This window comes from Pundamilia nyererei, unplaced genomic scaffold (assembly GCF_000239375.1).
Source record: "Pundamilia nyererei isolate P.nyererei 1_Seehausen unplaced genomic scaffold, PunNye1.0 scaffold00271, whole genome shotgun sequence".
NCBI lineage: Eukaryota > Metazoa > Chordata > Actinopteri > Cichliformes > Cichlidae > Pundamilia > Pundamilia nyererei.
Window position 1 is genome coordinate 70,863 of NW_005187672.1, and position 22,637 is coordinate 93,499.

The window sequence follows — 22,637 nt, forward strand, 5'->3', positions numbered from 1 at the left end:
CTGAGATTAAAGTTATAGTTTTTACACAGCTGAATAAACGACAAGCAGACAGCTGATTATCAGAAGTGTGAGATGCTCCAGAATTTACTCCGGTGTCCTGTTATATTTTAGATAGCAAGGAGTTTATTAAACTTCACCGAAACAATCTGCAAATTTCATTAAAATTTAATAAACTATCATCTTGTTTTTATTTTTAGTTAGCACCTTAAACACTTAAAGCTGTAAGCTAATGATAGTTATATAAGAGCAGATGTAGGCTGGTGCAATAAGCTAAACATCCAATGGACGTAAAACGTACAGCGACTAATCAGTACGTACGTGATCTGATTAGTCGACTAATCGCAAAAATAATTGGTGACTAGTCGACTATCAAAATTGTTTGTGGCAGCCCTACTTGGATTGAATCTATGCCTAAAAAACAAAAGCAGAGTTTGATATTTTAGCTCAAAAATGGCCCTTTGTGTTACTATTGCTGATTTACTGGTTTCCAATTGGATAATAATGACCTCAAATGGCACAGCCTCACAAACTTCATAACCACCACTTCATCCACAGCTAGTGTAAACAGGTGGATTGATTACATGAAGCAGAAGCAGCGTGGGTATATGTGGCGAGACAGGAAGGTTAATATAAAAAAACAAACCAAAAACCAACTGATTCTTGAGCTGTTTTTGTAATTGCAAAATTTAATTAGTCAACAGACAAGGTACTTTATTGGTATTCTTTCACCTTTAATCAGACGGTGTATCCCAGGAAATCATTAAAGCAGAAAGTCATTAGGCTTTTTTTTTTTTTTTAACTGTTTACTGTGCATATTATAAATTATTGTATAGCTATCCCCAAAACAGACCTTGTGCATAGGTCGTATATTGTTTTTTAAATGGTGTCTTCTTTCAACAGGGAGCTGTTTCCAGTTTGGGTGGGAAACCTGAATTTCCCAGTAACTGACTCCATGCTTGCAAACCTGTTTAACAAGTAAGAGCCTGTAGTGGAGTTCTAGGGTTTGTTATGTAATAAAAGTAAATAGCTCTGCATTGCTGTAGTGTAGTGAGACACTTTTTATGGTAACTTTGTTTTGTTTTTTTACACACTCCTGTCCTGCAGGGTCGGGGTCGTCTATAGCGTCAAGGTTTTGACTGCCAAACGATGTGCCTTTGTTAACTATACAAAACAAGAACATTGTGATGAAGCAATCCGACGTTTTCATGTAAGTGCATCCTTTATTGTGGTACTGTGTCGCAATTCCATAGTACTGTTTGTGAAGTTGCAGAGAGGCAGTCGCTGTTGTAATTTGCAGGATGGCTGTCTGGCGGAAATCCAGGAAGCGGGGCCGCTTTAGATTCTTTAATGTATCATTAAATTTTAACTCCCTGAGACACCGAAGCTACAAAAGCCCTTGAATTTATGAAAGGAGTTTTAATTTGTCATTTATCTATTCAACTAAATATGAATAATAAAAATTCAGACTGCAGGCAAAGAAGTGCATCAATCTCCAGGGTCAGAAATCTGCCCTGCTTCAAGCCCTGAATTTTGCATTTTAGGGGTTCATCTTTATGTGTGCCCCCTTTCCTAATCTCCATAGGCCAGTTTTTTTTCTACACTTGTGTCGGTCTAGTTTTTGTTTGAGTCGTCTGAAACTGTCTGGATCATGCTGTGAATGCGTTGTTGATGTGTAACTCTTATCACACGGTCACGCGTCTCTCTGTGATTTTGGTGAATACTTTGTCACGTGCCCAGGTTACTCCTCCACCCACTAAACTAGTATTGTGTTCACTCGTCAGGGCTTTGAGCTGAATCACAACAAGCTCGCTGTCAGGTATCCGGACAGGATTCCTGCAGGCTTGGGTATTTCCAGATCTGCCCTGAGAGCTGATGACCTGCCAGATTAGAACGTGAGGTGAGTCCTTTCATACCAGACTTCACAGCTCTGACTGTGCTGCCTCCTGCTCGCTCTACCCGGGCGGCTCTCTCACCTGAACCAAACAGAGTACTTTAAGTAGTGAGAGAGTGTCAGTGTCAGTGTGATTACTGGAAGTGTCCTGCTGAAAGCTACATAAGAAAAGGACACCTGGGGACACCATCTTGCCAGGATGAGACTTAATGTGTGAAAATGGGCCAAGAGTTTAAAGGAATAGTTCAAAACTTTATTCCCTGGCATAAAGGAGCAAGCTATTTAATTATCCAACACATAAATAGCAGGATTATAATGCGATTATGTGTTTAAACTGCTAGATTTAAGTGACTCATACCTAAAATGTAGTTTTGTTTTTATTGCAGGCACAACGAGAACAACCAAAGGACAGTACGTCCTTAGAAACCCATCCCCGACCACAGAGGGGACTACTGAATGAAGACCCAGCTGCTACTTGGCCTGAATGTTGTTTTCAATAAATACTTCTTGTCCAGTACAGACTAATCAACACTATCTACAGGTTCTCCTGATGTAATAGCTTTATGTAAAATTACCTGGTACCGTAAGTTATGTCTGAAAATATCGTGTTATTGTAAGGTGATGAATCCAGATGTTAACAAACGCTTCATGTTGCCAAAATTTTCAGTCTGACAATTTACATGGAAGGGTTGGGTATGTATTTTAAATGTTAGTATTCAGAAAAAAACAGTATATAATTTACATATTTGTTTATTTAAAGTCTGCGGATTAGTCTAAGACTGCAGAGCAGGCTTACAGCTAAGCACACCAGTCTGTTTGAGTAAATAAGTACATTTGAGTGTTAATTAAAAAGTTGTTCCGTGGACAATTTGAGTGATGCAAGTAACATTGGTCATCAAATACAGTATTACATAATTTCTTTTAAACATGTTAAGCAGCAGGAATCCCTAAAGTTTTATGTTTACCTGAAACGTGTCTTAAATGAAAAACCTCAAGGGTTGAAATGCCATTGCACATTTCTTTTTTAAAATATATAAGTCCTCAAATTGTGACGGTTGTTCTTAATCCAACAATTAAAGTTTCTTTATACTCTGGACTCCTGCATCATCCTTTTCTTTCTTTTTCTTTTTTTTTTCTTTTTAAAGATATGAACTAACTTCATGGGGCATAGATGGACCTTTCTGGAGAAAGCTTGTAGTGGGGTGTCCTGTTACAGATGTGATTGAAAGTGTAGAAGTGGACCAGATCTGTGTGAATCAGGTCTTGATCTTGACATCACATTTACGGCTATTCCAGCTCCCCCCTACAGAAGGGCATTGTTTACACAAATCACACCATCTGCAATCCAAACAGGTGAAAATGAAACAGAAAAATATCTCGCTAAAAAGATTTCCTTACAGCGGGTACACACAAGAAAAACGGTGGAACACCAAGATCAGAGCAAAATGTCATTTTTCAAACTCATAAGTAGAGACAAAGAGTCAAAGCAGTCTTCTTCCAGTTATCCCATACAGGGTTGTAGTTGTGCTGAAGACTGTTGCTGGTGAGAGGTAGGCTACACCTGCATACTTTTGAACTTTGGGAGGAAGTCTTAAGTGTCATGAGAGACCAACCCAGACACGGGGAGAGCATGCAAACTCATCAGCCAGTGGATTCAAACCCAAGACCTTGCTGTGAGGCAACAGTGCTAACCACCATGGTGATGGGGCACCCACTCACCCTGTTGGCTCATGTCTTGAACTTTTGTCATAATCGGCCTTAAACTTTTGTTTTGCTGTGAAGTCACCTGACGCTTTGACCAACATGATCAGTTCATCCCTAAACATGAGTCAAAGTGCCAAAATTGGATGGAGCCCATTCCAGGAGATGCAGAAATCTTGGTAAATCAGAATACTGAAATCCACGTTTCTGCCCAGGGTGTATCCCACTTGTGGTAGCTGGGATAGGCCCCAGCCTGCCCATGACCCTGATGAGGATAAGTAAAAGAAAAAGAATGAAAACAATTACATTTGGATTGAAGACTAATTTATATTTTTCTTGAAAACTGCGCTGGTGTGTGGGCGTAGGTAAATGTCAAACTTGGAAAATGTGCACATAAGATGGAGCTCTTGATGAACATTTAGAGCAGGACTTACGTAATTAAATATATGTGATCAGTGCATATGTCTACAATAAACTAAATCAAAAATAATTAGCTCTCAGTAAACTGTGGGAGTGGCTCTCGGGACATGTGCCCTTTGTGTTCAGGCAGTAATCCAGCTTTGAACAGGGAGCTGTAAATGTGAGACCTATATCAGCCAATAGATGGCAGCAAAATCAAGCGAATGAAAATGTGAGCCAGAAGTAAATGGTGTTCCAGCCTGGAAAAAAATCCTGACAAATTATATTTTATAAATTCACCCTTATGGCACATGGAGTTACAATCATGGACCACACACCTCCTTTGTAGCACCTGGAGCTACAGCAGCTTCAACATTTGCCATCATTAAACATGCTTTCTCCACTGGAAACATTAATACACACCCACTCTAATAAACACCACGGTTTTGTGTTACTGACTTTTCTTTGCAGCCTCAATTTTGAGTCATTTTGTTACGTGGGTGACTGCAGGTATAGTGCTCTACAAATCTATCGCATCGTGCTACGAGTGTGCTTAATATTTTACTCAAAGACAGGAGTGAAACAGAAAGCTTGGCAAGATGCGTTCAACCTGTGAATAGAGAGCCACGTGCACGAAGAAGACGAAGAAAAAAAGCTGGCATTTTAACAACATGGCATCTCATCAGCAAAAGCTCTGAACAGGTGTATGAATTGGACAGATCTGAACAGAAGCACAAACTGAGGATAAAATCTGAACTTTTTCTGGCTCGGCACGCCAAACAATCAAGCCTCCCCCTCCCTTTGGGATCAGAAACAAATACCCACACTGAGCTTCTTAACTGATATGCATATGAAGGTGTGAATCCAAAGCAGGGATACTCTCAGAGGTCTTAAGCATATGGTGCGTGTTTGAGTCAAATGAATGCTTCAGCATGATCACAAATGCAAAGAGGCCGTCTTTAGCCGGGAGCGAAAACACTCAACTCCCCAATGTGAACAGATTTCCTCTCACCTGTCACCCTACTCCCTTCATACGGGGTTTATGTATTCTTACAGGTGGAGGGGAACGAGTTATTAGTTTGGAGATTTGATGCGACTTCTGAAGGGGCCTGCGGTGTTAATTGTGTGAATCGTCTAACTACCTGCTTGCCGCAGAGCCCCTCTTGAAAAGCGAGACTTTAAAATACAGCAGCCACAGAGTTCCTGCGACACCAATCGGGTTCCTTGATGGCAACTTTGGACCTAATTAGAGGCAGAAAACGTGTGAAGTGCACCCAGCCGTGAATGTACAGCAGCGGGCTCGATAATATCAGCTCTTAACCCTGCTCCTTAAACACTCTCCTCTGCCTCTTCTGTTCAGACTGCCTGTGGCAGAGAAAAAAGGTTTTATAATGCTCCTGCTCCCGTGCACGACGAACATTACGGGCAGAGAGAATTATGAAAAAGAGAGGTAGCGGCGTCTGTTAAAAGGCAGGTTTGAATCGTTTCTGCTGCTTTTTCAGACTGCTGTTCATTCCTCTCCAGGCCACAGGCTGGAAAAGCAGGGCGTTTTTTTCCTCCCCCCTTCACTGGATGTGTCATCGGAAGTACTCCAAAAACTTCCCTTTTTGTCTCGCAATTTATAAGAATAAAACTCTAGGCTGGCTCCGATTAACCGGGTGGGTGCAGCGCCGTTATGCATTTTTCTGGGTGTAATTCGTCCAATCTATAGAGGCTTTGCACCATGACATCACCCTATAACACAAGCCCCTATAGTCTCTCATGCAGAGTGGAAAATGCACAAACCTTCTGCAAGAAAATGTGGCTAAAATGTTAAAGAGCTGCAATGCAACAGACAGCAGAAATGTATTCAGAAAGAATTCTGATACTTGCAGAGAAGCTAAAGCATCACAGCTATGAAAGTACTGGTGGATAACATGTTGTGTCTTTCTCTGGCTTTTCGTTTTCTTCAGCCAGAGATATTTCACACGAGAGAAGAGAACCTAAATACAGTCTGCAAATCATTTACTGACCTTAAATAAACAGGTATGTTTAAATTAAATGTAATAATATAATTTAGGTTTTTGTCTGTCACATGTCATTGCTAAACGTGCACCACACACCCTGTGGGACAAAGCTGCAGCGGCCACACAGATGACACGTGCACGGCAACTTAAAGGGTTAGTTTGGAGTTTTGTAAGTCTGGTAGTACTTGAGTATTACCTACAGCATCCACCAGTATGAAAGAGGACACTGGAGTACCAGCTGAGCCTCAAGACCTAAAAAGAAAGAAGCAAGATAGTGAATATCAGTTAAGGTGTACAGCATGCATTATATAAAATACCTTGAGATGACTATTAAATACATTTCCATCCATCCACGTTCTTAAACACTTGTTTAATTTAAGGTCGCAGGAAGCTGGAGACTATCCCAGCTGTCATAGCAGGAAAGGTGGGGCACGCCTTGAGCAGGTCACCAGTTTGTCTTAGAGGGCAAACACACAGAGAGACACACAACCATCCACACTCACGTCTACAGCAAATTTTGATTCACTAAGTCACCCAACGTGCATTTGTCTGGAGTTTAGTTTAGACTAATCGCAGCTTTGATGGTACACGGCTTTGCTTGTTTGTCAACTTTGCCACTAATTTCAGCTTTTGTGAGGCTTAATCTGAAGATGGTCTGTGCCTTCTTTGGTGCTGACTTGGGGAAAATAACAAACGTGCCCGGTGTATTAAATGCTTTAACAACATTCAGTATGGCAGAAACTGACTTAATAGGGTGCTTTGAAATTGGCTTGATGCAAGTTATCCAACCACACCTAATTTTTTTGTGAAGTACGACTTAAATGCACTTTCAACTTCTGCCCTACTGGTGGCGCTGTAGTACTCGAGAATCGGGGGACTTTCCCCTGTCATTGAACAAATGTCAAAGAAACACTTACCACAAGGTCCATTGACCTGCTGTTCTGGAGCTTTTGATCACATGATGTTCATTCTTTGTAGTTTAAGTTATCCTCGATTCAGCTAAACTTAATTTTCAACACAATGAATATCACATAATATGTGATATACGCTCCAAACGTGTACTCTCAATGAGACGGTCTTCCAGCTAAAGTTGTAGTACGTCATGTCACAGTTATCTTAGAGAGCGAAGTCTTTGGAAATCTGTCCACCTGAACCTCGGGGAATAGTTAAATGTCAAGAACGATGAGTGCCACACAGAAACAAGTTTAATACACAGCCTCTGACAGAGTAGAAAACAAACACACACCTATTGAGATCATTCAAAAACAAAAACAATCTAAATTTTTTCATAGACTGCATATAAAACATGGATAAACCTGCATTTTCTTTAATGACCAGCAGAGGGCGACTCATCTTGTTGCGAAAGAAGCTCGACTGTATGAGAAAATGATCCTACTTCTCTCTTCATGAACACATTAAACCATTTTCTGTCATGTTTTGGGCTCAATCAGTATTTTCAGGGCTACTTTAACAAACGTCACCATTGGTGCCATCAAGGACAAACTGGGTAATGCGTGTAGTTAGCAAGTTTTTTTTGTATGTTTGTGCAGTGTTGCTCAGTTTGTTAGATCTAACAAAGATGTGACCATCAAAAAGCTACACTCAAGGCTTCACACACCTGTTAGCAGCTTTGCAGTGATTATGTCCATCTTTTATATTCAGTCTATGGGATTTTTAGAGGGAAAAACATCATTGTGCTTACTCCACTTTCTACCATTACAGCTAATGTCTGACTCCAGCTGCACAGACAGTTTTAGAATGAAGCCATTTAAAGCTGAAGGCACCTGTGTTTCATCCATCCCCACCTCTCCTCTTCTTCCTTATCATAAAAACAGTCACTGCCTGCCAGCACTCAACCTGGAGTAGAAAAATAAAAGTCGTGTCCTCTGAATCTAATAAGGAGATGGAGGCTCTCCTCTCCGTGTGGGATATTCCTGATTTCAGAGAGCCGCCGCGACTTCCACTGGTGGAAGAGTCCTGACCTCCTTCAACGCACTGCAGGTAGCAACCTGGATGCTTCTGTGCTGACCTGACTGCAGTCTCTCTTACCAGCTCCATCTCAGTGTCCCACTCTGTCATTTGTACCATCGGAGAGACCCATCCCGCTCTCTGCAGCTCCAGAGCAGATGTTCTAACTGTCTCCGCTCAACCGCCGCTGCTCCCAGGTCAGCTCCAGAGGCAGATGTTGCTCATGGCCTGGCAGGTGGAGCTGCTCTCTGCGGGAGAGAGGTAGATCTTGCCACTGGGACAAACGCACACCTCGTACACGGTCTGCTCCTGCGAGGCCTGCCTGGGCGACGCTGTGTAGGTGCCGAGCGGGAGGCCTCCAAACTGAACGGCGTTGGCATCTAAAAGTATCTGGAAGGACACAACGTTGGAGACAAGCTGGAAGTCATTCAAATAACACTGTCAGGGGTGTCCTGGAGTGATATAGTACCAACTGGAACTGATAAATGACTGTGGCACAATCAGTAAATACAGTAGCAGGTGGAGTGAGATACAGCAGTCCTGATCTGATGAGTTAGATCAGCAGTGAAGGTGGCCTGGAACATTAAATTGGTTTCTCTCTTTTTGTTTTTTTGGCCACACTAGTGGCTCAAGAGAGCAGAGTGTCAGTTGGTGGGTCGCTGCTTTGGTTCAGACTGAAATGGCTCAACAACTATTAAACAGACTGCCAAGATTTCCCAATTAGTGACTGACAATTCTCTAAACGACCATTATTAGAACTCTGGAGATCTGTTTCCATCCACCACCAGGCTCAAATGTTAAAAAGAAAAACAGAAAAGTAAAACGACTTCATTTCCACCATATCCACAGGCTCAAAGCAACTGGACAAACTCATAAATATAAGGATTGCATTGTGACTTTGTTGCAGACTGTTTGCAGTCAGTTACCACCTGCAGTCTGAAAGCAATGACATCACTAAATGCGCTGCCAGGCCTTTACTGCAGCTGCCTTCTGTCTCAGCGTTCGTGGCTCAGTTTTTGTCTCAGATAAGTGAACAGCTGGCTCGGTTGGGTTAAAAAATCAAGCAAGTGACTCATCGATTTAAGAGCATTAAATATCCTTTGCCTTCTGAAGCTCTTGGGTTGTTTTGGGATGTTTGAGGTCACTGTTCATTTGCACCGTAAAAAACCGTCCTTTTCGTTTTACAGCACTTGGCTGAATCTGAGCAGGAAGTAGAGCCACGGCCCAGAATTTAGCCTGCTTCTTTTATCAGCATTCACAACAAGAGACTACAAAAACCCAGCCAAGGCTGATCATTTCCTCCGCACCATGCACGAGTTCCTGGATCCAGAAGGATATCTGAATTTAGACTAGTTTGTAAAATGACAAATTTGAAACAAATAAGTTGAGCCAAGCCCAGGCTCTGGCCAAGTTTTCATGCAAATCATCTTCAACTTTTTGAGTCATCCGGCTAACAAACAGACTAAATAAACAAACCACATAACCTCCTTGCTGAAGCTAATTAATACTACAGACCTAGCTCCACAGGTAGCCGTACATGCAATCACAATGAATCCTTTGCTTTGGATAATTAGTCCTTGCTTTCCCTCTCTTTCCATCATCCAGGTAACAAGGGCAGAGGGTACTGATACGCCAGAGTACTGCAATAGTTTGAGAGATAATACTGTATTGATACAGACCCATCAAATATTGATATTTTATTATATGATCTGCAAAGACAATACTAACTTTTTAGCCCTAGAATAATAAAAGAAATTACTTTAACAGTTCAACAGATGGTGATCTTGTGTTTTTTTTTCCCCAAGTGACATCGGCATACGGGAGGAAGTTTTTAAAACAGATGGCAGCATTGTAGAAAAAAAGAAGTTTGGATTTACAAAAAAGGAGGGACAAAGGAGGTGGATATAATACACGGGAGTGTCATAAAATACTCTGGGAGAACTATGAACATTAGCTTGGCTGATGCAAATTTTCGGTTATTCTCTATGTGTGACCTGCTCATAGTGATCTTTGCTAAATCTAATTTTCTACATTATAAAATTCTTCAAACTAAAATGAATTATTCGATTTTGCAGCACGTGCTCTCACACTGAAACCGAAAAACTGCTCTGACACTGGAGACAGCTACAAATAATTAATTAAAAGGGAGCTGCTGCACATCCACCTTTACCTGACATATTTACCTCAAACAAAAGCAAAAGATTTACACGACAAAACAAATGTCAGGTTCTTACATCACTTTTAGGGTGTTTTTAAAAAGTCGCCAGATGAGCCCCTTTCTCTTTTTTTCACTCGTCTCCATAATTTCCCCTCATCACAGTCTTGATCCTTTGCTCATACCGAGGCTCCTAGCTCGCGGTTGGCTCGAGCTCTGAATAGCTTTAGCTTTGTTCGTGTTGCCTTTGTTAGTTTCATGAAAACGTTCATGTTTGTGAAGGTGAAATAGTATCTGGTTGGGTTTATTATTAGAGACGTTTTCGTGGTGGTCCACCATACAGTTTACTTTGGCAAACTTTCTGTCCTCACTGCTGGCTGCTGTCTCTACAAAACAACCAACACTGGGACCACTGACAAAACTACCTCCCAATTCAGAGCTAAGAAAATATTTATAGGTGCCTTTCAAGAAACTCAAGGACACCTGGCTGTGCAACTACGTGGAGGACAAAAAGAAGCATTTTCCCCTCCCCAATCTCAAGGCACTGGAACCCAGGTGTGTGACACCTTTTGATGGATACAGCTGTACCCAGGCTCTACAGAGAGGTCAGGCATAAATGTGAGTACAGCAAAGGGTTGCATTAACTTGAGACATCTGGACATTACATGCTGTGGATTCATATGTGGCTCATTATCTCACCGATGACTGGCTACTGCTGCTTAAAATACCTTTAATAGTACAGCAGCCCACACATTTGAATTCAGTCGCACACAATGTAACACAATGTAGCACAAACAGCTCAGTCTGTCAGGTGCATGCAACATTTTGATGGGTGTTAATGACCGTGTTGGTCAGTCTGTCTGCTTCACAGTTCTATTTTGCTGCAATAAAATGACAGAAATGCGAGAACTTTACAAAGTAAAAGAAAGAGATGCTGACCAAGTTTGGAAAAAAAGGGAATAAATCGCAATATATGTTAATGTGATACTCAGCATATAGCAAAACGTTTAAAATCGCAATAATATCACATCAGGAGTATCATGACAGCGGTGTTCTTGACTTGAATAAATACTGCATTTGCATTTTTCATGAATATAAATTGAACACTTGGAATCAACTCCAGACTTGTGAGTTCCTTAATTTATGATTAAAGAAACAATGACAGATCTTTAAGTCTGTGAAAATGGAAAGACTATAAAAAAAGTCTCTTATTTCCTCCTGTGTTAAAGCTAAAACTACTCAGTCACATTTGATTGCTTCATATCACATGCCTTGTGGTAGAATATTTAAAACAAATATATAGATATACATATATAGAAACGAATGCTCCTCACCTCTCCTTCAGTGGACTCTAGCCGTAGATCCTTGCGACCGCTGACCTTCAGCGACCCTTCAGCGGCACTCACTTCCACCCCTCTGGGAGCCTCCATGGTCAGGGTTCGTGTGGGAGACTCGAGCCTGACAAAAAAAAAAGAAGCAGCTCAGTGATGCAGCGGATGAGCTCATTGATTTATTCTGCTTATACTTTCAGCATGTTTGCATTATTAAAACGTTGCCTTTCAGTTGGATTTAATAGCTAAGGATACAAAATTCATTCAAGGTTACACTGATTGTTATTCAGTTGATATTTTATACATCTCTCCGTGTTTAGGCCAGATTAATGACGCGAATCGTCTTTGTTTTCATAACAAATCCAAGGATTTCAAATTTGAGTCAAAATGTCTCAAATTTAACAAGAAAGAAGGAAAGAAAGCGCACTGATATTTCTGTCTGAGCAAGTGCAGCTTGGGGTTTGCCGTACCAACTGCTTCCCTACCGGAGGAATATTAAAGCTGCTGTTCATGTTTAAATAGCTGCTTTCATTATTCCAAAGCAGTATGGCTGTCCTAAACAGCCCATAATTGTATCAGCTGATGTTGACCTTCAGCCACGCTGAGGCTAATGCAATTTGCATTTTCCTCCTGTGGACTATTTGTTTACACAGGGAAAGATAAGTGTGAGAGCCAATCAATGTGGAATTTGTTTTCATAACTCATAACCGTTTCAAATTGATTCCGCCCCCCCACGCGCACATCTCTCTCAAATCTGTTTTCAATGAATTTTAAATGGAAGACTTTAAGGAGCTGCCTTTAAATCGCTTAAATCTCCATACGCTCTGAAAGTGACACACATTTTGGATTATGCACTAGTGGAAATAAGGGTGCGAAGAAAGACGAGCAAACGAATTTCATCTGCATTTGAAAAGCCTGTCAGTAGATACAGTCTGAAGGGGATCTGTGAAAACGTGCCTTTGACCCGGGATTGTTTGTGCTCTAGACGTGAAGGAATAAAGAAGATAGAGTGGCTTTTCTTTTAATACCCATCTATTGTTTTCTCCATGAAAGCTGTTCAGTGAGCAGATACGCCACGCTTCAGCATACAGTGTTATGACATGTTTGTTTGCGTATTACGTTTTCCAATTCAATTTTAATCTCAAACCCTTCATGTTGTTGGTTTTGTGAATGCAAATAACGGCTTATTACAGAAAAAAGGCAAGAATGTAATTTTAAGTACTAATTTCAAATTTTTTATTTATTGTGTAAAAACAAACAAACCCAAAACGAAAAAAAAACCTCATTCATCTCCAGTGGCAGCACTCAAAATCCCATCTCTCCTCTTAAACCCCCCAATAATTATTTGTTAAGAGTCTGCTGATTCTCTATGGACAGGGCAGTCATTAAAAGATCCATTTAAAACACCGTCCACTGAGCCGTGCCGTAAGAAATCTGTGATATGTAATGCATGAGCCTGTGATATTTTCACTCCATTCAAAGCAGTTCTGTCATCACCCACTGAGCGCGCACACACACACACACGCACACACACAGCAGAGCAGAGCAGGCGCTTCTGCCAAAAGACAAAGTGCGCAATTTCCATGAGTGCTTGTTTCAGGCACAGTCCAGAAGAAAAAAAAGCATTAAATGAATTAAGTTAAAAATGTCTCTTCGGTTTTATAACCGTCTCAGACTCCTTCCATTATCATGTATGGCCTTTGTGAGGCTAACGCAGCAGCGTGAAGTCACACTTCACTCTGCCTGAGACTGACTGGTGTAATAAATAAATAAATAAACCCAGCAATCACTAACGACATATCAACTGGAATTCATCGATGGCTGCTCAAGACGTACATTACATGTGTAACATTAGATTCATTTAAATCCAATATTCCTGATAACTGTATTAAATATAGTGAATGGAAAAGAGCCGTGTGTGAGTTTAATAAGTTCCACATGTTAAAAGGTTGACACTAACATTTAGGCCAGCATCAGCACTTTCTGGCATTGATAAAATGTTTAATTTCCTTTTTTTTTTTTTGCTTTGCTGATGATAGAAAGGACCATTGTTTTTTTGTGCGTGGGGGGGTTTGTTTTGTCTTCTAGTTTTGTTATTTTGTTTAATGTTGTGCTTTTTTGTGAAGTGTTTTATTGTGTTTGTGCTTTTAAATGCCAGGTTCTAATTTACCACAGTAGTTATCTGTTTTTCTTAGTAAGCTGTGAATCATTAGAAGCTGTCGCTCAGGGGGTGCAGATGAAAATGGCCTTTAAGCTAAATCTAGCACACTATACACTCGCTGGCCAATTTGTTAGGTAGACCTGTTCAGCTGCTTGTTAATGCAAATAATTAACCAGCAAGACACATGGCAGCAAGCCAAAGCATTCAGGCATGTAGACATGATCTAGAGTACCTGCTGAAGTTCAAACTGAGCACTAGAATGGGGAAGAAAGGTGATTGTTGCCCTGGCTTCATGTTTAGGGTCGTTGTCCTGCTGCAAGGTGAACCTCCGCCCCAGTCTCAAGTCTTTCGCAGACTCCAAGAGGTTTTCTTCCAAGATCGCCCTGTATTTGGCTCCATCCATCCTCCCATCAACTTTGACCAGCTTCCCTGTCCCTGCTGAAGAGAAGCACCCCCAGAGCATGATGCTGCCACCACCATATTTGACAGTGGGGATGGTGTGTTCAGAGTGATGTGCAGTTTTCCGCCACACATAGCGTTTTGCATTTTGGCCAAAAAGTTCAATTTTGGTCTCATCTGACCAGAGCACCTTCTTCCACATGTTTGCTGTGTCCCCCACATGGCTTGTGGCAAACTGCAAACGGGACTTCTTATGGTTTTCTGTTAACAATGGCTTTCTTCTTGCCACTCTTCCACAAAGGCCAACTTTGTGCAGTGCACGACTAACAGTTGTCCTATGGACAGATTCCCCCACCTGAGCTATAGATCTCTGCGGCTCATCCAGAGTCACCATGGGCCTCTTGGCTGCATTTCTGATCAGAGCTCTCCTTGTTCGGCCTGTGAGTTTAGGTGGACGGCCTTGTCTTGGTAGGTTTACAGTTGTGCCATACTCCTTCCATTTCTGAATGATCGCTTGAACAGTGCTCCGTGGGATGTTCAAGGCTTGGGAAATCTTTTTGTAGCCCAAGCCTGCTTTAAATTTCTCAATAAATTTATCCCTGACCTGTCTGGTGTCTAAATCCAATCGAGAATCTGTCGCAAGATCTGAAAACTGCTGTTCACAAACGCTGTCCATCTAATCTGACTGAGCTGGAGCTGTTTTGCAAAGAAGAATGGGAAAGGATTTCAGTCTGTAGATGTGCAAAGCTGGTAGAGACATACCCTAAAAGACTGGCAGCTGTAACTGCAGCAAAAGGTGGTTCTAATAAGTAGTGACTCAGGGGGCTGAATAATTACGCACACCCCACTTTGCAGTTATTTAATTGTAAAAAAATATTTGGAATCATGTATGATTTTCGTTCCACTTCTCACGTGTGCACCACTTTGTGTTGGTCTTTCACATGGAATTCCAATAAAATTGATTCATGTTTGTGGCTGTAATGTGACAAAATGTAGAAAAGTTCAAGGGGGCCGAATACTTTTGCAAGCCACTGTATAGTGCTTTTCTACGCTTTCTGAGCACTCAAAGCGCTTTACACCGTTCACACAAGCACTTTTCTTCTAAGCTCTTTCTATATAACACCTATACTCATTCATACTCTAATCGATGCATCGAAGAGCAACTTGGTGTTAGTATCTTGCCCAAGTATATTGGGCATGCAGACAAATTGAACCATCAACCTTCCGATTAGCAGGTGATCTGCGCTACCTCCTGAGCTAGAGCCACTCCAGTGGAGTTAGTGCCCCTTGAATCAGTGATTCAGGCTGGTGGTGTAATGGTGTTGGGGATAATTCCTTGGCAAACTCTGAGCTCCTCAGTACCAACTGACCAAAGTCTAAACACCACAGACTACCTGAGTATTGTTGCTGATCATGTCCATCCCCCTTTATGACTGCAGTGTACCATCTTCTGATGCCTGCTTCCAGTAGGATAGCGCACCGTGTCACAAAACTCAAATCATCTCAAACTGGTTTCTTGAACACAAAAATGAGTTCACTATGCTTAGATTGTAAAAAAAAAAAAAGAGCACCTTTTGGGATGTCCAAATCTTCTTCAACTGCGTGATGCTATTGTGTCAATATGGACCAAAATCTTTGGGGAATGATCCAGAACTTTCTTGAATCTGTGCCACAAAGAACTGAGGCAGTTCTGAAGTCTACAATGGGGCTCTAACCCAGTACTAGATGCAAGGTCAGTGAGTGTGTACAGTCTGCATTTAACATTTTTGGATTGACTTGATTGAGTTGTTTGTGTTCTGCTTCTCAAATTTAACAAATCAGCAGTTAAATTTCTCTACCGTGTCACAGATTGTAACCACATTTTAAAAGACTTGCGTAAAAATACAGAAAAACACAGCTTTTCATCAAACATTTTTTAAATTAGTTCACCATTTTTTTTTACAAAGTTGGTAAACTATCTTCTGCCTTTGCAGAAGAATGGGAAAATGTGATAAAACATTAAATGAGTTTTTCTTAAAATGTCACAATTCCCCAAAACGTTACGATCATTAGGCTGACTGATGAGGGCGTCAGTTAAAAGAGGTTGACGCATCCACCATATTTCAGGGCTTTGAAACGTAAAGCCGTCACAAGTGATAACTTATCTGGTATTTGCAGTCGTAAAGGCTGTTTATGACAGGCTCTCCCGCTCTCTGGGAAACCTGACCAACCTTTTGTGGTGTATTCAAGCTGACCTTTACGTCCACATAAAGGTCACCGTATCACAGAGCTTTGGAGGAAAATAGCTGTAGGATGTGCTGATGACCAAAAAGGTGATACCAAAGAGAAAGAGATTTGTTTAAATAGTGCATATCTAGCATGTTTGCTTGGGGGGTGAAAGACTAATTTATTTTTATATGTCACTATCACTTACAGGGATCCACTGGGCTTTATATACTACCAGCTTTATCAGTTTCCCTTTTAGCACAAGTTCAATAACTGGTTGTGGTGAATGTGTGGCAGTATCCAAAAACTATCTCAAACATTACACAGCAAAAGAAAAACTTTCCAAAACTACTACAGCATACCACTAAACAGTAATGTGATGGGTGCAGAATGAAAAAAAGGTAATATGCTACTGTTTTCCCCACCATAAATATGAAAGCTATATTCAGGCTTGTGGCCACAAAAACATAGGATGGAGTATGAAAAATATAAAACATGGACAGAATTTAAATTATGCCACAATGGAAGGACACATATTCATCAACATGGAAAGCTTCATATTGGCAGCTGATCAGAAACATTTAAAAGGGCCTCTTTCGATACACTATTAGAAATCTCATCTTTAAGGTAAAAGCCATGCATGCACAGACATTACTTGAACTCCCAGTGAACTCTTTCAGATGCAATCTAAAATGGCACAACAAAAGAGGCAGGACATGAATGGTTTTTGCAGTACAAAACTAAAATCAACCTAATTGTTCCTCAGGTCACAATCTCCTGTCAGGCGAGTAAAATATAGAACCCACCCAAACTTAAACCAAACATGAGTCATGAAGAGACACCATCTCTGCCAATCACCAGTGGTCGACGCCACCACCAACCCCAGAAATGTGATATTATGGACACGTCATCCACCGACTGCTCATGAGCATACATTTCCTGTCTTATCAACCCGCCCTTTAGTAATCTCCCATAGGAGAGACAAAGAGGATGGAACATCCATCCATCCTCATCCGCTTTGAAATGGCTCAAACTGTTCAAATACACAGAAAATATGACACAGGTCAGATGCTGTAGTATCAGAAATCTTTCAGACCAATTGAAATATGTAAACTGCAGACAGCTTCAACTCAACGCAATTACAAGGCGTTTACAACAAGGTGCAAACCAGCTCGTTGCACTAAACGATGAGAAGGGCATTTACATTTCACCAGAAAACATCTAAAAGAGCCTGCACATGCCTGAAGAAAATCTTTTGAGAGACAAAGCCAAGGTTTACTTGTACCAGAATGATAGACAGAGAAAAGTATAGAGAAGGAGAGAAACTGCTCGTGATCCAGAGTTAATGTATGGGCATGTAAGGCTGCCAGTGAAACCAGGCCACGAGTGTTTATTGATGATGTGACTGCTGACAGAAGGATGAACTGTGAAGTGTACACGGCTCTACTCTCTGCTCAGATTCAGCCAAAATAATCTGCACATCACCCAAAGCGTAATGCGAAAGCAACCCAAGAACTTCTCAAAGAAAACAAATGGGATGTTCTTCAACGGCCAAAAGTAGAGACGCACAAACATGCACGAAGTGAAGGTGTTCTCATTAAAAGCCTGGCAAAGCATCTCAACAAACCTTACATTTAAAATGATGTCCAATTACATTTGAGCCACAGCTAATGGAGTACTTTTGTTATAAATGAAATAAAAGCTGAGAGTCTGCACTTCAGTTACATATTGTCTGTTTGACTTTAAATACAATGTGGTGGTGTACAGAGGCCAATTGTGTAGCTGTCCAAATACTTAAGGACCTAACCGTATGCTGAGATTTGATGGAGTCTGGACCTTTAGGAAGGGGGTACGATAATAGATATCCCAAAAGCTCCACACACTTGTCCATGTCTTTACTTATGAAGACACATGGAGAAGCAAGTACGACAGTGAATCAGTATCCCTAACAAGGTTTACACCAATTATTTCCAATTTATCTGTAAGTAATGTTATCAGCAGTCCAAACATTCTTCATCTGGTCTACAAGACCACTGCAATAACCAAGAAACAATATTTCACTGCTGCAGTCAAAATAAGAGGAAAAGAACATGTGCACACTTCTGTAATAACTCTGTGCTCCCTAACTGGTAGCAGTAGTAGAGTCCGACCAGAGCTAAGTGGGAACAAGAAGAGTTTTTATCTCTTTAATGAACATGTCAGTCATGTGTGGACACGGCTAGAGCACGGACTGTCCTCAGAGCTGCTTAGATAAACTGTAGACAGACGTGCAGCTGGCCGCATTGCAGAGGAGAGCTCTAGTAGCAGAAAGTTACAGAGAAAACGAAATGAAAAACTATTTTTCTGCTCTCTGATTCTGGGCCTGATTCATCATGTGATGTCTGCACTGTAAGAACCCAGAGAGCCTTCAAATCCTGTCTGTCCTGCCTTTGCTGCTTAATGTCAGACTTGTCTCACTGCAGATTCCTGTGTGGGTTCAAGCAGCAGTTTATAGCCAGCAAAAAAAACCCCCAAAAAACTGAGTATGTTCGTTCTTGATACAATTGAGACCTGGAGACTTTGTGTCACATTGATTAGAAGTGAATCTACCATCTGTTGTCAAGAGATGTCAAAAGAATAGATGAAGTCTCCCTAAGTGTATGCAAACTAGATGACAGAAGTATTGCAGCTACACCAGGATAATATCACAGCAGTATCACACAGCTTCCTTTGCCTGTCCTGATGGATTTGGGACATTCGCATTAGGAATCAGAGCACCATCCTTCAGAATGAGATGTGAAATTATGTCATTATGTAATTGACAGAAACATTTTAATATTTAAGCCTATAATTGTGGGCTACAAGCAAGCTGCTCCTTATCATCAAGCTAAGAGGGCAGTTAGGTAGAGAGTCGGAGCCAAGTTTACAGCAATTATCTCTCTCGTTTTGTCTCAAACTCAGTCTCGGGGGCGCATTTTACGAGTGGAACTGAACTAAAGAAATTACTGTGGGGCGAGGGAGCTGATCGGAGTCTGAAAACAGCTATGTCTAAAGGTAATGAAGCTGTGAGCTGAGAGCAAGAGATGACAAACTGGCGCCTCTCCAGCAGGACCAGATCCGCTTCATAACTGCAATCCCCTCGTTTTACAGACCTAACATCAAGAGTTCTCTTCTTTGTCAGCACAAGTGCAATTATCCACAAGTCGCAGCACGCAAGCATACCTTTTAGTTAGCAGGTGACGAAGCAGAGGACCAAACACTCTACTCAGTTGTAAACCTTGCACATTGCTGTCACAGCATTCATTACACAGGAGACTAAAGCATAAACAGTAGCGTGATTAAGTAATTAGTTAGATTCTTACTTATGCAGGTCGCAGTGTTGTCAAAGTATTCAGAAATTAAGAATTTAATTTTGTCTTTTGATATTTGTGGCTGAACTTACTTCAGAATGACTTTTTCTGTTTTCATCAAACATGAGGACCGGTTGCTAGAACCATCCTACCAAATGGACCAATTCAGCCCCCTAGAGTCCGGTGGAAAGTGTGGAAATTGCAGTGAAGTCATTAATATCTGACATGAGGCGATGTCAGTGTTACTGTGAAGAAAATAGTCGGTCTCAGAAAATCAGTTTCAACAAGTTGTTTGAATCATAAAAAGTGAAATACTTCTGTTGTTCAACCTTACCTGTCAAGGTTTTTTGCTTTTGCAGATTCGGTGAAATATGCAGTGCACATGTGGTAATCAATATTGCTAAATATTACTACAATTATTATTAGTGAGAATCTCAGATGTTCATCACAACTTTATAAATTGTTTGTTCACTGTTTTTACAATATACCTGTAGTTCTAGAAAGTCAGGTTATTATGCAGCTTTGTTTATACATTACCCATAAACAACAGTGAGTTTAACACCCCTGGTCTGTGTTTTTCATCTTTAATATAATGCTCATTCTGCTTATCAAGGTCTCTTACCCCTTCCTGAAAGACAAAACTCATTTGGGAGGGGGTAAGAGACAGCCTTTGCATACAGGAAGTCCTGAGGGACTCGGTCAAATGCCAAATCTTAAGTCCACAAAACACACGTAGACTCACTGGGCAAACTTCCGTGCATATTAGGTAACCTCGAGACGATTAAAAAGCTTGTTCAGTGTTCCACGACCAGAATCAAAACCACATTGCCCCTCTTTAATCGTAACTTTGATTTAAAAAAAAAGAAGAAAAAAAAGGACTCTCTTCCCCAGCAGCTTGGTATATAAGATGGGACCAACACCCTAGTCTCCCAAACCATTGGCTCTGTCACCAACTTCCACATGTATTTTTGTTGTGCCTGAAATGAACAAATAAATGAATGGAATGAATGAATGAATGAATGCTGCACAAGTGTGTTAACCAAAACAGCCTTACAAATCCCAGCTTTTTAACATGACAATGATGAGCAAGTCAACCCACCACCCCCAAATTCTGCTCCTGCTACATAAGGGATATCAGTGGGACTTAAAATATCCTCAGCTGCAGTCAGACGGTACTGCATCCTGACTGTGCACAGTATAGAGTCAGGATTACACAGTGTGATATTCCTGCTTCCTGTTTCCAAGAATTGCCTTAAGGACGACCGAAAGTCTTGTTTACCGAACTCCTCCAACATCCATATTTTGACTTCAGCTATTGCTGTGGTTGCAATCCACTTGGCCTGTTGGCCTGACTTGTCGGCTGCCTGTGAAATCAAGCTCAATAGGACTACTTCTTCAACTTGACAGCTGCCCTCTGGTGTCCAATGTCTGGTTTGAGGTTACCACCAGACCAGGCACCAACCCACTGAGTGGACCAGACCAGGCACCAGACCACCAGTCTCCCTCAGAATGCTGTCAAAGCTGTGCTGGAGGTGGGAACTGAAGATCTTGTAGATCAGGGCCTCTGATAAGTGAGCACCCTCTCACCACCTGGTTTTGATTAGTTGAAAGCTTTGCTCCACTCTTTACCTTAGTGTCCAACACATAAGGTCTGATGATATGATTATAAAATCAATCATCAAGTTCTGACTTAGGATGTCCTGTTGCCAAGTGCACTAATGGAGAAAAAGTGATTACCATGAAAGCAAAACAAATACAAAAACACTATTATTTTGTGAGGCTGTTCCGTCCAACGGTCACACAGTTGTTTACCATGTGAGCATTGAAATTCCCCAGCAGGACAGAGTCCCAAGCACGTAAGGCTTTCAGATTGTCCCCACAAATTCACTTGAAGCTGTGTCACAAAAGTCTATCAGGTGATATTCTCACATAGACTAAGAACTCTCACAAGGCAACCAGCCAATAAAACAAATTAAGAAAAAGCAGATGACTCAGCAGATGAAGAAAAGTAAGCACAATCTTTCCAGTATGTGAAACTATGTCTGATTTTATTCCTGCTCTTGATTGTAGTTTGGAAAGATGTAGTTCTCCTGCTAGGTCTGCATCTACATCAACAAATATACATATTATAGATTTACAAATTCAGATTTCCAGTTCTCTCATTCCAGTTTAAACTTGTACATCTCAGTTGTCTCACGCTTAAATAGGCTGCCAACGCAAAAGATGCTGGAAGCCACTCTGGCTAAGTCATTTGCACTTGTCCACCAGTAAAAGTCACACATAATAAGAAATAAAATCACAAAAGGCAATGATCATAACAAACAAAGACAGACTTGAATGCCAGCGTACACGGGTAAACTCCAGGAGAAGAACAGGTGCTTCAAAGAGGAAGAAGTTCTCATGTGGCTTTCTTTGATTTGACTCTGCTCTGTTCATCTCCCAGATTACTCCTGGCTTTCAGGGAAATAAAACGCATCACAAAGAGAGTGATGTTTCTTTAAACGGGGAAAGAAAGGTGATGTGGACGCAAGCCAAGCTGTGTCCTTATCATCCGGAGGGGCTTACTGCACAGGTGACACACGATTTGCAAGGAGGGCTTAACTTGTCATGATTTCAGCGAGGTGGCGGGAGGGAAGAGCCTCATTAGCATTTACGGAAAGGCCCAGAGCTGCATACATAAACAATGCTGAACAAGGCAAATGCCACTTTTAAAAGAAATACTGGAGATGTGGGAAAAAATGTTTTCTTTGGATAAATAATCAGATTGTTGAATGAGCTATATTGGGCATTAAAGTAAAAATCTAAGTATATATTTTACTTTAGTGACAGTGTTTTCTGAAGATGATGTCACCTTACTGACTACTTTATTAGATCTACATGTGTAATCATTCGAGGCTGTTCCAGCTCACATTTTACTGTTTGGCTATCATGAAAAGTCTCTGCTTTGCGATTGTGGGGATGGAGTTTTGCTGGCACGGTGTGAGAGTTGGGTTATTTTAGGAAACAGTCACGCTTTCACAGACTCAAAACATGGCTGCTTTAACTGCTCATTGCTGGAAAAAAACACATCTAATGGACAAAGGAAAGTAGTT

At 41.1% G+C, this 22,637-nt stretch overlaps 2 protein-coding genes across 3 annotated transcripts in view; one reads left to right on the top strand and one right to left on the bottom strand.

The window, feature by feature from the left end:
* LOC102195179 (tetratricopeptide repeat protein 31-like) overlaps positions 1-2,416 on the top strand; it is a 9,061-nt gene extending 6,645 nt beyond the window's left edge. For both annotated transcript variants that reach the window (XM_005750366.1, XM_005750367.1), the window contains 4 exons: positions 901-975; positions 1,105-1,207; positions 1,782-1,897; positions 2,278-2,416. In XM_005750366.1, coding sequence (XP_005750423.1) covers positions 901-975; positions 1,105-1,207; positions 1,782-1,889 — 286 coding nt within the window. In that variant the 3' untranslated portion in view covers positions 1,890-1,897; positions 2,278-2,416. The remainder of the gene's footprint in view (positions 1-900; positions 976-1,104; positions 1,208-1,781; positions 1,898-2,277) is intronic.
* A 4,894-nt stretch (positions 2,417-7,310) lies between these two features.
* Positions 7,311-22,637, bottom strand: part of LOC102195661 (zeta-sarcoglycan-like) — a 53,306-nt gene continuing 37,979 nt past the window's right edge. Inside the window, exons 7-8 of the mRNA XM_005750368.1 lie at positions 11,455-11,578; positions 7,311-8,355 (exon numbers count right to left, since the gene is read on the bottom strand). Coding sequence (XP_005750425.1) covers positions 8,164-8,355; positions 11,455-11,578 — 316 coding nt within the window. The 3' untranslated portion in view covers positions 7,311-8,163. The remainder of the gene's footprint in view (positions 8,356-11,454; positions 11,579-22,637) is intronic.